General features: G+C 41.8%; 1 protein-coding gene across 3 annotated transcripts in view; it reads right to left on the reverse strand.

Annotated features, from left to right (window-relative positions):
• Positions 1–17363, reverse strand: part of st3gal5 (ST3 beta-galactoside alpha-2,3-sialyltransferase 5) — a 32580-nt gene that overhangs the window by 2696 nt on the left and 12521 nt on the right. For 2 of the 3 annotated variants that reach the window (XM_086305699.1, XM_086305689.1), the window contains exons 3-6: positions 10089–10206; positions 2931–3140; positions 1873–2006; positions 164–350 (exon numbers count right to left, since the gene is read on the reverse strand). In XM_086305699.1, coding sequence (XP_086161825.1) covers positions 164–350; positions 1873–2006; positions 2931–3140; positions 10089–10206 — 649 coding nt within the window. The remainder of the gene's footprint in view (positions 1–163; positions 351–1872; positions 2007–2930; positions 3141–10088; positions 10207–17363) is intronic. The other variant, XM_086305706.1, reaches the window with a different exon arrangement.

Below are 17363 nucleotides of genomic sequence, written 5' to 3' on the forward strand. Positions count from 1 at the left end.
AAGTAGTCAGATTTTCCATATTTATCTGTTTCTCCAGGGTGTATTCTCCAAGATGGCATATACTTAAATAATATTGCTTTAATCCAAGAACACGAGCTGATTTATTCGTGTGAAGGTGGGTTGCTGGTTAGTTTGATCAGATGAATTCAGCAGTGCTACTCACCACAGAGAGCTTGTTGATCATAGCAGAGCTCCAGCTGATGTCTCCGCTTTTATACACCACCGTCACAAACAGAGTGTCTGGGTCTGTGTCAGCCCAGCTAAGAGGCGTGCCCTCCGGGTAACTCATCCTGATGGTGGTTCGATTCCCAACGTCAATGCTGAACTTTCCCAGTGGACCTCTGTTTAACCTGAGGGACAAAGAGCCAAAAGCCGAATGACTTTCTATAGTAATATTAGTATGAAATCAAGAAACACCCCACGATATGATCCATCCATTCGCTTCCGCTTATCCTTTTCAGGGTCGCGGGGGTGCTGGAGCCTATCCCAGCTGTCATAGGGCGAGAGGTGGGGTACACCCTGGACTGGTCACCAGTCTGTCCAAGGGCCAACACACAGAGACAGACAACCACTGGCGCTCACATTCACACCTATGGGCAATTTGGATTAATCAATTAACCTATCCCCACCAACTGCATGTCTTTGGACTGTGGGAGGAAGCCAGAGTACCCGGAGGGAACCCACGCAAACACGGGGAGAACATGCACGCTCCACACAGAAAGCCCCCGGCCTGATGGTGGAACTGAACTCAGGACCTTCTTGCTGTGCGGCAACAGTGCTAACCACCGTGCTGCCCCCCACGATATGATATTAATCCAATATTTCACTCACGTTGCGATATTATTGCATTTTTTAACAATTTACAATCCACTGCTATCAGCCTGTGAATCTGTTGGTAATTACATGCAATACGTCTCTGCAGCCACTAACTGATAAACTGTCAAAGATCACATATCTGCTGCTGTCTTCATGGAAAGAAAGTCACATCTAACTATTACATTTGCACTCAGTAACCGTCCTGTTCTATAGGAATATCACCCGAATACAACAATAATTTGTTTAGTTAAATATCGATATTTGGTGTTACTGCCACTGTTAGATTTGTATTGTTGATTGTCATTTATGCTTAGAAATATTTACTTATATATGCTTAGAGTTTTGTAATTAGTTGTAGATTGGTAGAGGTTTTGATCCTTGATAGTCTGCAAACTTTGTGTGTATTAGACAGCACTTTGGGAGCATGAGAGGTCATACCGTGTCTTATTGTTTTATGGTAGGATTAACGTAGCTACGTCTGTTCTAGTCTAAGTGCTCTTTGTTTAGATGAACTGCAGGACTTCCTCACCGTGTTATCTAGGATGAACCATCTAGGGTGAGGGGGAGGCTACCCTCTTCCTGACCAAGGATGTTTAACCCTTTGATCAGCAACACACACACACACACACACACACACACACACACACACACACACACACACACACACACACACACACACACACACACACAGGCAAGGTACTCTTTGTTTGTATGTAGACGTCGTATGTTAATGAACCTATGCATATTCATGTAACCTCAATAAAAGGGCAGTGTTACAGGAGGACGGACGAGACCAACTGGAGTCAAGCGGTTGTCCGGTTCTCTCCCGTGCACGAGTAACATGAAGAACTTTGCCTATTTGTGTCTTACTTAGCAGTGTAATTATATTGTCTTAACGTTCCAGCGAATAGGTTTATGCTACAAACCTAACAGCCACCTCAAACATTGCAATACTATGCTGTATCGATTTTTTTTTACCTGGTCAAACATGCATTCAATATGGTCAGGTAGGCTGTTTATTTTGTTCAGGTTTACTCATCAAGCAACAATTCTGACCTGATAATGGTGTCAAAGCGGTCAATCACCGGGCCAAGCTCCAAGCCTTTGAGAATGCCTCCGTTTCCCATGACCAAACAGCGCTGACATTTCCCTGCAGCCTTCTCAGGCTGTGGTGAGTCTGAGGCTGGTAGCTGCAGAGAGAAATTCACACTATTACATCTGTGCTCTGAAAAAGACTGATGCACAGGCGCACAAGTCCGTGGCTTACCACTGACTTGTGGTATATACGTGCATTCAGCTGCAGTGGTATATGTTCTGCATAGTGTAAACCAGGGGTGTCGAACTCCAGGCCTCGAGGGCCGGTGTCCTGCAGGTTTTAGATCTCACCCTGGGTCAACACACCTGAGTCACCTGATTAGTTCATTACCAGGCTTCTGGAGAACTTCAACACATGTTGAGGAAGTAATTTAGCCATTTAAATCAGCTGTGTTGGATCAAGGACACATCTAAAACCTGCAGGACACCGGCCCCCGAGGCCTGGAGTTCGACACCTGTGGTGTAAATGGAACACAAAAAAATAAGAGGAACACTTTCTAGCAAGAGTACGTCAAGTCAAGTGACGTCATTTAAACTTTTGGGGATACTGATGTGATCAGTGAAGCAGCAGAGGGGGTTGTTAATTACTTTCAGCTGCTCTTAATGAAATTAACAACAGGTGCTCCAGGGGAACAAAAAGACAACCGCAGGAGCAAGAGTGGTTCCACAGGTGGAGGCGCTCACATGTTTTCCCTCCTTATCTCTTCTCACTAGTTAGCTAGTTTTGCATTTGGATAAGATCAGTTTCAGGACACCAGCCATTGTCTCACTGCATGCAAGCACGTTGGGGCCATGCAAACTACTGAGGATCATTTTGAGTTGCTTAGCTGCTGCATCTTTTTTTTCACTTTCATTTTTGGGTGTGTCTTTGAATTCAGCCCTCTGTAGGTTGATCATTTTCATCCCCCACCCTACTGAGAAGTGTTTATTATTTTTTGAGCAGTGGAAATCACTCAGACACTGAAGGATCTTAACCCCCCCGCCCAAAAAACAAAAAAAACAAAAAAACCTGCATTCACCAGTTTTTGCAGTTCTGCTACTTTGCTCTGAAGACCTCTGAACCCAAACGGCGGGGGATACAAGAAAAGGTCATCGTTCAGCGGTTCATCTTTCCACAGGAAGGGCTGGACATTGTGACTGGAAGCAGGGAGATGAGTTAACAAGCTCTGTCTGGTGTTGCCAGGGCGACACTGACTCTCTAAGACTCTCTGCACATATTCATGCACCAGCTGCAGGAAGAAGAAAGGAAAGCCAGTGTTGGGAAGGTTACTTTTAAAATGTATTCCACTACAGATTACAGATTACATGCCCCAAAATGTATTTTGTAACGCATTCAGTTACGTTACTCAATGAGAGTAACGTATTCTGAATACTTTGGATTACTTAATATATTATCATGCTTTTTTACAACTACATGAATGTCCTATTGCTGTGTGATTTATTACTATTACTGAAGGTTACTCTCCATACCAACACCAACTAGATGTTTAAATCTTAATATAAATGAATAACAGTAGGTGGACATTAGGTAAGGCTGCACTTTTTGCAGCGATCTCGTATAGAAAACTATTCGGCGCGTATATAAAACAGGTCCACGGCTCTGAACTGTAGTAAAGGGACCTCTGGCTAATACGTCGGGTTCGTGTCGGGCTCGTAGCTGAAAACTAGCTTTACTTTGTTGTCTGGGTCAAATTTGCTAGCGAGAGACAGAGAGAGGCGTTGAAAGGCTGCTCCAACGTAACTTATTGTTTCAGAGGAAAACAGGAACACAGTGTACAGTCGAGTCTTAACAGCTTACTTACAACTGGGCTACACTGGGCTGCATTCTTTAGGGCGATGCCTGTAACTCTCTGCCTTCATAATTTTGAATAACAATTAAAAAAAATATTTCTTCACATCTTTCTGTGGGCCGCAGTAGACGTGACATGGGCCGTGAGATTGTGACACAGGCATTAGAGCCTCTTAATGCGTGTTTTGTTTGGATTTCCACCGGCGTGGAATTACCAAAAATAAGAGAGATCATAGCCGAACATATGAAACAGGAAAAGACCGCTGTGTAATCCATTTATTTCAACAAAGTAACTGTATTCTGAATACCACATTTTTAAACGGTAACTGTAACAGAATACAGTTAGTCATATTTCGTATTTTAAATACGTAACGGCAGACCGTTTTCATCTTAGAAAATAAAATAATGTCAAAAAGGGAATGAAAGTTTAACTGATTGAAAGACATATGGATCTGATAGATGGGATTATGTAAAAAGCTGAATACAACACAACAAGCTGTCTGCACACCAAGTAAAAAGTGTAATGCAGCACTTCACATCCGGGGCGCTTATCTAATTTCATGACCTGGCTCAGGTTTATAAAAAAAACAAAGCAGCTTCAAACGCCACGTCTTCTGTTACAGAGGCTCGTTCTCTTGTGGTTTTTGCATCTATATCAGAACAACAGCGCAGACACACAGGACAGTGTCAGCTCAGTTTCAGGGCCAGTTAATGAAACGATGAACAACTAGATCAGGTTTAATGTGTAAAAAAAACTGGCACCATTAGCTCACGTTACGGCTGCAGTTATCGATTATTTTCAAAATTGAGTAATCAATTAATTATTCCATTGATTAATCGAGCAATAGGTTAAGAAATACTTGTGTTATTATTGAGAAAATGCAAAATATGTAAAAAAAACCCTCAAACAAAGTCAAAGGTCAAATAAGATCTATCCAAATCTAAACAAATCTAAACTATATTAGTGTTTTTGCACTGCTGCTTTACAGGATACAGACAATGCTGGACAACACCTCCCACCCACTCCATGACGTGCTGGCCAGTCACAGGAGCGCGCACTGAGACTATTCATATTACCACTGAATAACACAGAAATCATCTTTCTGTACAACTTCTCCATTTAATGTACAGTTGCACCCTTTCCACGCTCTATAGTGAAAATAACATAAGTTTTACCAGTTAGAGTAAAAAAAAGAAAAAAGAAAAAAAAGAAAAAAAAAAAAGAAAAAAAATTATATATATATATATATATATATATATATATATATATATATATATATATATATATATATATATATATATATATAATTATTTTAGGGGTGCAACAATACTCTATCGATATTGAACCGTTCGATACAGTGCTTTCGGTTCGGTACGCATATGTATCGAACAATACAACATTTATTTTATCAACTTTCCTTCTTACGATGTTGTCTGTGTTGAGCGCTCAGTGGATCTGCGCTCGACAGTGCAGCCTAGGTGGAGTAGTCGAACACAGATTCACTGAGCGCAGCGCAAGCTAGCGAGACAGAAGTTAAGCTCTCCTTGCAACATGGCAAATTGAACCTCCCCCACCCTGATTCAGATGTGGCGTTTGGAACTATTTTGGTTTTCATGTGACGTATGACCCTGAAGGTAAGCGCGTCATGGACTAAAGTAAAACAGTATGTTGGATGTGCCACGCAATGCTCAATTACATGGGTGGGAACTAGTGTGTTAGCGCAGTTAGCGTGTTAACGTGTTGGCCGTCCAGCCCCAGGCACGGGGCAATCCGCGGTATCTCGTTAACTGAGATTTGTTGTGGCGTTAACGTCATTTCAGCGAGATTAACGCTGACAGCACTAGTGGGAACACAACGAATATGACTGCACATTTACTCCGACAGCATCCTAGTGCAAAGACAAGTGGAAGCAGACAAAAACAACAAGCACGTATGCTTTTTTTGTATCGAAAAAATATCGAACCGTGACGCCAAAGTATCGAACCGAACCGTGAATTTTGTGTATCTATATATTTATTAGGGGTGCAACGATACACAAAATTCACGGTTCGGTTCGATACTTTGGCGTCACGGTTCGATATTTTTTCGATACAAAAAAAATGTTCATGCCTTTTTAATTTGTCATTTATTAAAATTATAAATATATATTTTAACTCAAAAGTACAGTTTTTAAATTTAATGTTGCTGAAACAAAAAAGTAATAAAAAATAAATAAATATATCTCAGGGCTCGCAAAATTTCAAAATCCCTGGTAGCCCTTCGGGCAGGGACTCTTCAGTTTTTGGTAGCCCAAAATAAATTTAAGTAGCCCGAATAAAAAAGAGAGCAATTTTTTGATTGATGTTTTGTTTCCTTTACAATATTATACATTAAAGTATAATATTGTAAAGGAAACAAAACATCAATCAAAAAATTGTTGAAAAACAAATTACAACATTGTATAAAAATTACAATCATCAACTCAAATACTTGGTTGTAATTGAACAGAAATTTCTATGAACTTGTAAGAACTGTGTAGGACATGAATCAGTCTGTGTCAGATCCTGAATTTGAAATTTCCACTGAAGTCACCGGTAAGAGGCAAGTGGAACCAAGATCTAGGACATTTGCTTTTTGAAGTTTGCAAAGACTGCTAAATTTTGCCAGTGGTAGTTCACTCTTTGCAACATAGTACGCTGTTTTAAGCTGATTTTCAGGTTTATTTTTAGGATGTTATTTGCAATTGGTGTTTGTTCTGGGAAAGATATTGCAGACTGAGCAATAATGCATTTCTTGCATTTCTCATGGGTTCTAATGGGGGCCTTTCTTAAAATGACTGGTCCCAGTAACAAAAGCGCTTGTCGACTCAGAAATTGATGGAAAACCAACAACACACCCGGCAGAACATTATGTTATTTACACGGGTGCACATAAGTGGTCCGCATGTGCGCATTCGCTGTCAAAATAAAAGACGCGCACCAGATAAGAAGTTGCAACGCACGTTTGCGTCCATATAAAAAGCACTGTTTTTGTCCGTTAGAGTGGGATTTTCACGGCACATTCCGCACCACATCTCTGTGCGTTCATCATTTGTTTGAAGCCAGCTCACCTCCTGCAACCACTTTTCCGAGAATATGTGCTTCTTTTGTGGTTCTGACTCCTGCTGACATTTCTTTGGAGGTGGAGGAACAAGTAATTGCTTAAAGGAGCTTCTTCAACATCTTTAAGAGTTCTAAACAAATGTCTGTCCTCCTCCAGAAAATCTTATGTACGCAAACTTGCAACTTCTTATCTTGTGCGCGTTTTTTATTTTGACAGCGAATGTGCACCTGCGGACCACTTATGTGCAGCCCTGGTTATTTAGCTCGTCATATTGCAGCCACAGAAATTATTTTGTCCATGAAACCATAAGGCTGCACTTTCTTTTTGCCTTATAGTCTGATTTGTCATAACTTCTCCGTTTTGTGGTAAGCTTTTCTTTGGCTGTCACTTCTTCACCCTGACCTGTCTTATTTGGCTCAGCAGAACTAAAATATATATCCTGCTGCTTTTACACATGCACACACATAACGCTCAGCGATTCTCTGCGCGATCAACCTCTCACATGTTTAAGCTTGCTGCGGGAGATTTCACTCGTCATGTTTGCATAGTAAGCTAACGATTGATAAGACGATGTCAGAGGAATTGGTGCGCAGATTATCATCACTCACCAATCAGTGCTGTCGCTCTCTATACACAGTTCGTGCGATTGCAAAGTGAAAGCAAAAAACAAGCGCAAATTCAAACGCGATTTCAATATGTCACATATTGACAGTGGCTCGCCGATGCCAATGACATAATTACCCAGCTACATTTCTGAAAGAATGCAAAAGCATATTTTTCCTTCCTACGATAGCCGACGGGCAGGGCAGAGATAGATTTTGGTAGCCCGACTGGAAAAATAGATAGCCCGACATCCTGGGGCTAGCGATTTTTCTAGCCCTGTATCTGATTGAGGAATCACTCATCTTTGGAAAAGAGAGTTTATTACAGAGAAATGGCTCTTTCCAAAATAAAAGCTATACTATACGCTTCTTCTGGGCTATATTCTCAGCAGCATATTAAACAAATCAGGTCCCCATAAGGAGATTCATGTGCTAACGGCTGTCTAAATGACTCGGGTAAAGTTTGTAGCATGCGTGCTTGTTGTTTTTGTCTGGTTCCACTTGTCTTTGCACTAGGATGATGTTGGAGTAAATTTGCAGTCATATTCGTTGTGTTCCCACTAGTGCTGTCAGCGTTAATCTCGTTGAAATGACGTTAACGCCACAACACGGCAAATCTCCGTTAACGAGCTACCACGGATTGCCCCGTGCGTGGGGCTGGACGGCCAGCACGTTAACGAGCTAACTGCGCTAACACACTAGCTCCCACCCATGTAATTGAGCATTGCGTGGCACATCCAACATACTGTTTTACTTTAGTCCATGACGCGCTTACCTTCAGGGTCATACGTCACATGAAAACCAAAACAGTTCCAAACGCCAGATCTGAAAGAGGGTGGGGGAGGTCCATGTTGTAAGGAGAGCTTAACTTCTGTCTCGCTAGCTTGCGCTGTGCTCAGTGAATCTGTGTTTGACTACTCCACCTAGGCTGCACTGTCGAGCGCAGATCCACTGAGTGCTCAACACAGACAGCATCGTCAGAAGGAAGAGCGCAGGGCAAGCTAGCGAGACAGAAGTTAAGCTCTCCTTGCAACATGGCAAATTGAACCTCCCCCACCCTCATTCAGATCTGGCGTTTGGAATTATTTTGGTTTTCATGTGACGTATGACCCTGAAGGTAAGCGCGTCATGGACTAAAGTAAAACAGTATGTTGGATGTGCCAAGCAATGCTCAATTACATGGGTGGGAACTAGTGTGTTAGCGCAGTTAGCTCGTTAACGTGTTGGCCGTCTAGCCCCATGCACGGGGCGATCGGCGGTAGCTCGTTAACGGAGATTTGCCGTGTTGTGGCGTTAAGGTCATTTCAACGAGATTAACCTGACAGCACTAGTGGGAACACAACGAATATGACTGCACATTTACACCGACATCATCCTAGTGCAAAGACAAAAACAACAAGCATGCTACAAACTTTACCCGAGTCATTTAGACAGCTGTTAGCACATGATTCTCCTTATGGGGACCTGATATGTTTAATATGCTGCTGAGAATATAGCGCAGAAGAAGCGTATAGTATAGCTTTTATTTTGGAAAGAGCCATTTCTCTGTAATAAACTCTCCTTGCCAAAGATGAGTGATTCCTCAATCAGATACAGGGCTCGCAATATCGCTAGCCCGACGCTAGCAATTTTTCCAGTCGGGCTACCAAAATCTATCTCTGCCCTGCCCGTCGGGCTATCGTAGGAAGGAAAAATATATGTCAATGCTTTTGCATTCTTTCAGAAATGTAGCTGGGTAATTATGTCATTGGCATCGGCGAGCCACTGTCAATATGTGACATATTGAAGTCGCGTTTGAATTTGTGCTTGCTTTTTGCTTTCACTTTGCAATCGCACGAACTGTGTATAGAGAACGACAGCACTGATTGGTGAGTGATGATAATTTGTGCACCAATTCCTCTGACATCGTCTTATTAATCGTTAGCTTACTATGCAAACATGACAAGTGAAATCTCCCACAGCAAGCTTAAACATGTGAGAGGTTGATCGCGCAGAGAATCGCTGAGCTTATGTGAGTGCGTGTGTAAAAGCAGCAGGATATATATTTTAGTTCTGCTGAGCCAAATAAGACAGGTCGGGGTGAAGAAGTGACAGCCAAAGAAAAGCTTACCACAAAACGGAGAAGTTATGACAAATCAGACTATAAGGCAAAAAGAAAGTGCAGCTTTATGGTTTCATGGACAAAATAATTTCTGTGGCTGCAATATGACGAGCTAAATAACCAGGGCTGCACATAAGTGGTCCGCAGGTGCACATTCGCTGTCAAAATAAAAAACACGTACAAGGGTTAGGGTTAAATTTAAAAACTGTACTTTTGAGTTAAAATATATATTTATAATTTTAACAAATGACAAATTAAAAAGGCATGAACATTTTTTTGTATCGGAAAAATATCAAACCGTGACACCAAAGTATCGAACCGAACCGTGAATTTTGTGTATCGTTGCACCCCTAATATATACACACACACACACACACACACACTATATCAGTTATGCTACCAATCTCAGATTTGTACTCCACTGTAGACACTATTGGTTTGAGACAGGATGTATGTAAACGTCTGACTTAAGAAGGAAGGAAGGGCAGAGTGCTGCACATGTTGAACTCTTGCAGACCTTTACCCCATCACGATTCTTCACTTCTGAATACAGATAAGTCACTAAACCCACACCATGGACACTCTGCTCTACTGTGCTCTCACCTTTCTATGTGCAGGGTTGATGACCCACTCTGCAGGTTTGATTGGTCCTGTGCTCAGCAGTTGCATAGAGACCAACACCAGGCCGAGGAAAACCACGACAGCTGCTGCCAACACACGTCTGAACACACACACACAGAAAGCACACAGGGCAAACATGACCAGAAATTTAGTTCATTTTATTATAACCCCTTTCATTGAGCTGGCCGCAATTCAATGAGTGCTTTGCAGAAAACAGACAACGTAACAACAAACTCGAGATTAAAAACAAAAAAGCAAAATAAAAGAGGTGAATACGACAGGGCTTGTAAAATGAATACATACATAATTTATTTATAATTTATGAACAAATTTTAAATATTTATTATTTATAATTTGTTCGTGCTAAAAATAGACTTGAAGAAATAAAAAATGGTATTGTGCAAAAAAAAGAAAGCTACATGAGGAAGTAAGTAATTTTCATGGACTTAAACTGTTGGAAATAAATGTGTAAAATTACAGGAAGTATTGTGGATTTTGTTTTTTGTTTAAACTGTAGTCAAAACAGATATTCTTCTGTCATTTAATTGTTTATTTCTTGATTACTTTGTGTAATATGAACGTCCATAAAGGATCAGTGGGATCAGTTTTTATCAGTAGGAAAAGCTGTAAAACTTGACAATACATAGTCCAAAGTGTCTGCTTGTGCCCGTTTCTGCTGAGCAGCAGATCAAACAAGTTAATAATAATAAATGTCTTCAAGCCTGTGAGACTCGACACTGAGCCACAGCTCTGTGGTACATGCACACACTTCTGCACCTCTGATGTTCAAAGACACTTTGTAACTAGAAAAATGTGCATTTCCTGCGAAAATGCAGTGTGGATGCTTTAAAATAAATGACTACAGTCTGATTCAGTTTTTTTCTGAATCGAAACTGTTCACTTGTCTGACTGTTTCATTTCCCCATCCTACATCAGCTATTCTGGTTAAACTGTGTGGTTTAAGAGTCACAGCACACTATCTGAGAACAGTAAGGCAAATATTGCAAACATTTGGCAGACTAGCAGCCACTGCGAGAGGACAGATCTGAGCAGATAACTCCAAGCCACAAACTGTTGTTCAGTATTCAACAGGCTGAAGAAGCAGGTTAAGCTAATAGTCTGAGTTTGTTACATCAAATGATAGTCAGTTTATTCATTTCCTGATTGATAAAGTTGAGCACAGGGCTCATACGACTTTTCAGGGTCAAAGTCAAGCACTTTTAAGCACTTACAAGGTCTATTTTCAAGCTTTTCCGGCACATTATCAAAAAAAGAATGCATGATTGCATCACCTCAGTAAGACTAAAACAAATCATCTTAGGTTGACTTAAATGTCCTTTGTTCCCTTTTTGTTAAAACAGAGAAAAACACACCACACAAAAATACTGCAAAAGCAAAGGGCTGCCTTATATGCATATAGTGTATAAACTGAAAACACACATTTCACTTAAAAATTAAGATGTGAAAATGTGAACAAATCAACCTGTAAGAGATATTCATCTCCCCTTGAAAATAAACAAGCCCACAAAACAAGAAAACTGCACCAAACACCACAAAATAACCCACAGCAAGTCTTCTCATCAGATATTGATGCTTCTTTCCTATATGACACACAAAATAGGAGACAGATGTTTGTTAGTGGGTTTTTTTTAAAGTTTATTCCCAATAAAACTAACAGTGTTTGACTACACTGCTGTCTGTATTATTAAATTATCACCTTTAAAGTGTTTGTGCTGAAAACATCATGTACAGTGAGACAGGCATGGACTACAGCACTGACTGGGAGAGGCTGTGAACAGATGACAGACTCAGTTCAATTCAACATATAAGACTTTAAGAATGCACAAGCATCTATCTAAAATCTGTTTATTTAGTCTATCATCTGTGATATCATTATGTACAGTTATAATGTATTGTATCATCTCCCTTAAATAAACAGGCAGCCTTAAAGTATGAAACATTCATGAACGAAACACAAACATGTGTCTACTGTCTCAGTGGCTGACAGTGTCCACAGGCCTCAGTGTGAGCTTGAAGCCGTTATATTGTTTAAGTTGTTTCATGTGTCGGTGCTCACGATAAACCGATTTTGAAAGTCGGGGAACATCGTTAGAACAAAAAAGTGTCTATTATTTGTGCCCATATGGATCAGTCATATTACCATTATTACCAAAGCCACCAAGTTAATACTTGAAAAAGCTGCATATTCCATAAATATTCCATTAATAATAATAATAACTTTATGTATAAAGCACTTTCAAACAAAATGCTGTACAGCTATTTGAAAATAAAGAGATAAATGAATAAAAGCAATACAAGTTAAAAAACACAATAAAAGTTAAAAACGATAAAAATGTCAAAGACTAAATGGCAGAGAATGGAGACATGTAGGATAGGGTGAACAAGTGGGTCTTCTCCCAATAGTCTTTTTTCTGGCTCTAGGAACTTTTAACAGGCCAGAGTCCTGAGATCGGAGAGCACGGGATGGAACATAAAGGTGTAAAAGATCGGAGAGGTATGAAGGTGCCAAACCATTTAAAGCATGGGTCGCCAATCCCAGTCCATGAGGGCCGGTGTCCCTGCAGGTTTAAGATCTCACCCTGGGTCAACACACCTGAATCACATGATTAGTTCATTACCAGGCCTCTGGAGAACTTCAAGACACGCTGAGAAGGTAATTTATCCATTTAAATCAGGTGTGATGGATCAAGGACACATATAAAACCTGCAGGGACACCGGCCCTCGTGGACTGGGATTGGGGACCCCTGATTTAAAGCCTTGTAGGTGAGCAGCAGGACCTTAAAATCTGCTCGAACCTGACAAGCTAGCCAATGAAGGGATTTCAGTACAGGACTAATGTGCTCACATTTTCCAGTTTTAGTTAAAATGCAAGCAGCTGCATTGTGCACCATCTGTAAACCTCTAAAACTTTTCTTTGGCAGCCCACAAAGGAGAGCGTTACAATAATCGATATGTGAAAACACGAATGCATGAAGAAGAACCTCTGCAGTGTTTCAAGTTATTGTCAGGATATTATTGACGAGACATGACAAAGACGTGCAAAATGCAAAATGTGCCAATATAGTATAATTTAGGTGTTCAGAGCTATGTGACTGAGTGCGCAAATAAGCATGTTGTTCCCAGGTCCAGTTTGTAGTGCATTTGTGGGTTTTTTTTTGTTGTTTTTGAGTCCTTTGATGAGTATTGTAGGTGTCTGTAGAGGTGTATGTGTATATCAGTCCTTCTGTGGTAGTGAGTTAAGGGCCCTGCCTGCTTGGGGGAAGAAGCTCTTGCTCTGGTCGTCACGGTTTTAATGCTGCAAAATCCTCTGCCAGATGGAAGGAGGGAGAACAGTGCATGTGAGGGGTGGAGAGTGTCCTTCACTATGTATCAGGAGAGGTCAGCTGATATGTGCACACCAGGAACTTCACACTAATGACCATCTCAGCAGCAGATCCGTTGATGTGCAGTGGGGTGTGGGCCATTGAGCTCTTCCTGAAGTTAACAACCATCTCTTTAGTCTTCTGAACATTTAGAGACAGGCTGTTATTCTGACACCAGTCCACCAGGTGTTGTACCTCCTCTCTGTATTCAGACTCATCGTTGTTGGTGATGAGACCCACCACTGTTGTGTCATCTGCAAACTTGATGATGTGATTTGAGCTGTACTGTGCAGTACAGTCATGTGTTAGCAGGGTGAACAGCAGTGGGCTAAAGCTGCAGGTCATCAGCATAACAATGAAAGGTTACATTAAAAGAATGCAAAAGAAGACCAAGAGGCAGCAAATACAGCGAGAACAGCAGTGGGCCAAGTACAGAGCCCTGAGGGACCCCGTGCCCCACCGCACAGAAAATCCCTGATAACGACTGTGTTTAGACTGTTCCTTCCCATTCTATGCAAGGCCACCTGGGTTGGCTGGAAGACTGTTTACTTAGCCTAGCAGGGCGAAGGACACTGTCTGGAAACACACACACATACATATACACTGATATGCACACACTCACCCCCCCTCCCTTTCCAAACGCCTTCGACGCTTATTCCCTTCCGATGCAGACGGTGGATCAAGGAGACAAGCGCACAGGCTGCAGGCCCGGATGTACTGTCTAAATCGGCTGTCTCTCACCCTTTACTGCCATTACCCTGCCATTTACCCTGTTGCTTGTCATGTGTTTCTTTGGTGTATTAAGAGTTTTTTTTCATGTGCTATGTGCAGAGGTGTTTTTTCTGTTCTCAAACTGATCTCCCTGTTGGAGCTCAGTCTGGGGGGAGTTATTTTTTTTTCTCTTTATCTTTCCTCATGTGGTGCATTTTCCACTGTTATACCTCTCTGACCTGTCTTCCCCATGTGATGTTTGTGTAATGTATGTATGGTCAGAAGGGTAGGTCGGCGCTGGCAAAGGTCGGCAGCCTTAACCCAATTTCCTTCGAGGTCAACCTTCAGGATCAATAAAGTTTTATTGAATTGAATTGGTCTAAAACCAGACTGAAATGCTTCAAACAGATTGTTAATTGACAGATGCTCAGTGAGCTGCTTGAAAACCACTTTTTCAAAGATCTTGGACAAAAAAAGACAGATGTGAGATGGGTCCATAGTTTACAACCATGTCAACATCCAGAACAAGCTTTTTCAAGATTGGCACTACCACAGCTGTTGCAACATGGCATTTGGGTCTTCAAACTAAAACAGGAAAACAGGAACATAAATAGTGCATCATTGCCAGACCTGGCCCACATCTGGTTGACATACACCCTGCCATGACACCAGTCAGTCACAAGTGCCAGCTTAATACCATAATCGGGCCAGATATGGCATACCACCGCATAGACCAGACCTTCCCAAAGTGTGGGGGGCGCAGAGCCATTGCAGGGGGGGCGCGGTATGAAAAGGGGGGGAAAAAACAAAACGCTTGGACACTGCTAGCACGGGGTGCCCACACAAACGCAAAGCAGGAGATGAAGCATCGCTGAATAAGTTTCCAAACCAACTTCATTCTAAGCCAAAGACTAGAAAATATGGTGAAGCAAATCTTCCCTTTGGTTTCACCTGCACAAGTGCCGAGGTACGTCTCCCTGCAGAATTGCTTTTCCCTGCGTCGGGAGCAGCGTTGGGCTGTTTAAATCACGGACAAACAGGATCCCACAGTTGTTTATGTTTTTAAACCCATTTTGCACAGAGAGCATTTTTTGAAAAATGTATTTATAGCAATGTTGAACATTATTACACAGGAAAAAAAACAACTACATGTAAAATAATCACACCGTAACGCCTCGTCCACACGTAAACGCAAAAAAGGTGTCATGGTCTCCGTGCCTGCCCGGCCAGCCCCACAAGGCTACATGTGTTGTTTGGTTTTCTCTCTCTCTCTCTGCCTGGTTGGACTCACTGCAGGCTCCCGCCCTTGGCCCACACACCTGACAACCATCAGCTGTCATCACCTGGAGCACTATTTGAGGCTGGAACACAGCTCCTCTCGTCGCTGGATGATTGTACTACAGACGTTAGTGATCCTCCCAGCTCCTGTGAACCTGTGCTTTAGTATTCTTGTGATTTGTGATTCTGCTACAGACTTTCCTTCCTGGACCTATGACCTCCCTGCTGTGTGAGCGTGTGTGAGTTTGGGCAAGAAGACGTGAGCGAGTGTAAGAGAGCTTCCCCGTAATTCCCTGGAGTTTGGATTTTCCCTTCACTGTATATATTGTGCACTGGTGCTGTAAATAAACTGTTTTTGGAGATGTCAAACAGCTCTGCTCTTGAGTTTCTACTACCAGTTTGTGACAAAAGGAGTTTTAAAAAAGCTCCGTTTTCGGTGATTCGAAACGCTGTTTACGTGTGGACGAAAGGCCCAAACGCATAGAAACAGCTGCGTTTTCAAAAAAATACCCATATAGGTGTGGATGTAGCGTAAAAGAGTTAGTTTATTTCCTTACTAGCCGTAATTTATTGCAGATTACTTGTTTAATTGTTCACTAAATGCTTGAGGTGTGAAATAAACAGCAATGGAGCAAAATATGGGTGTGTGTGGTTGGAGGATGTGTTTGTGCGTGCGCGCGTGCGCACGGGCGCGAACATTTTTCTTGTAAAACAAAGGCGGGCCCGGCAAAAAAAGTTTGGGAACCACTGGCATAGACCGTGCCATCTATGCCAAGCCTGGCCCATATGTGGCTGACGTACCACTTACCATGCCAGAAGTCAACCAGCAGTGCCGGCTTGACACCAGATGTAGCGACAGACCTGCTTGCTATGTGGGTCTGTGGTTCGACCTAGAACTGGATCCACCTGAAGGTTCAAAAGGCTTGGCACACCACCCCCAGGTCAGAGTACACTTGCAAGTCAGGATGGATATGAAATTTAAAAGGTTCATAAACTGGATCAGACCCGGTTCAAGTTCAACTCCAGCTCATTTCTCGCCGTATACTAACTGGATATGTTTTCCATTCACGGTGGCTTATTTTATCGCAACACGATCTGTAACCATTACTGATGACAAGTCATCATCCCAAAGCTACACTGAAATATTTAAAATCCAGCTTATCCATCTTACAATATGTTTGCCTTTACATTCAATACAGACTCAGAAATATGTCAGTAACAGTAACTGTTCAGTAACATTTACTGACACTGAATTCTGACTCTAGGTTAGGTTAACATCTCTGCCACAGCTGTAACAGAGCCAGCATCTATCAGTGAAGGCTGATGTTAAAATAAAATATTAAGGAACAGTTATTCTGTAAATCACATTCATCATTTTCTATCCAGTAATGGCAGAAATAGTGAGTTTCTCTATAAAGGAGCAGGACTGTTAAAGTCCATTGGTATTTAAATGTTGAGGGCAGATCCGCTTGGTGTCTGTTTAATAGGGATGAGTACCGGTATCCGGTGCCATTATGGCAGACCGAAACCAGACTGAAAAGCAGCGCACATTTCGGTGCTTTATTTCTGTGCTTTTTTTCCTGAGATGTCACACACTTTGGATTCTAGCCAATCATTTTACCTTTGCGAGCATAGTAGGCGGGCCCAGGTACGTACGTTCTTTTAGAGCAGAGCTACAGATTAAAAATGCCCAAGGCAAAGTGGTCAAAGTTTGGCTGTACTTCACAGCAAAAGATGCAAACTCAGCAGCCTGCAACAAGTGCTGTAAGCTGATACTGTACAAAGGAGGTAACACCTCGAATCTGATGAAACACCAGGTGGCTTATAGCATTTTGTTAAAAGCCGAGAAATGCGCCGTATTTGATAGCTTGCTCCGAGACCTCA

Source organism: Aulonocara sp. 'chitande type north' Nkhata Bay, linkage group LG2, assembly GCF_057382095.1.
Source record: "Aulonocara sp. 'chitande type north' Nkhata Bay isolate Kocher_YH1m ecotype deep benthic linkage group LG2, A_spYH_male_GT1.1, whole genome shotgun sequence".
NCBI classification, from domain to species: Eukaryota; Metazoa; Chordata; class Actinopteri; order Cichliformes; family Cichlidae; genus Aulonocara; species Aulonocara sp. 'chitande type north' Nkhata Bay.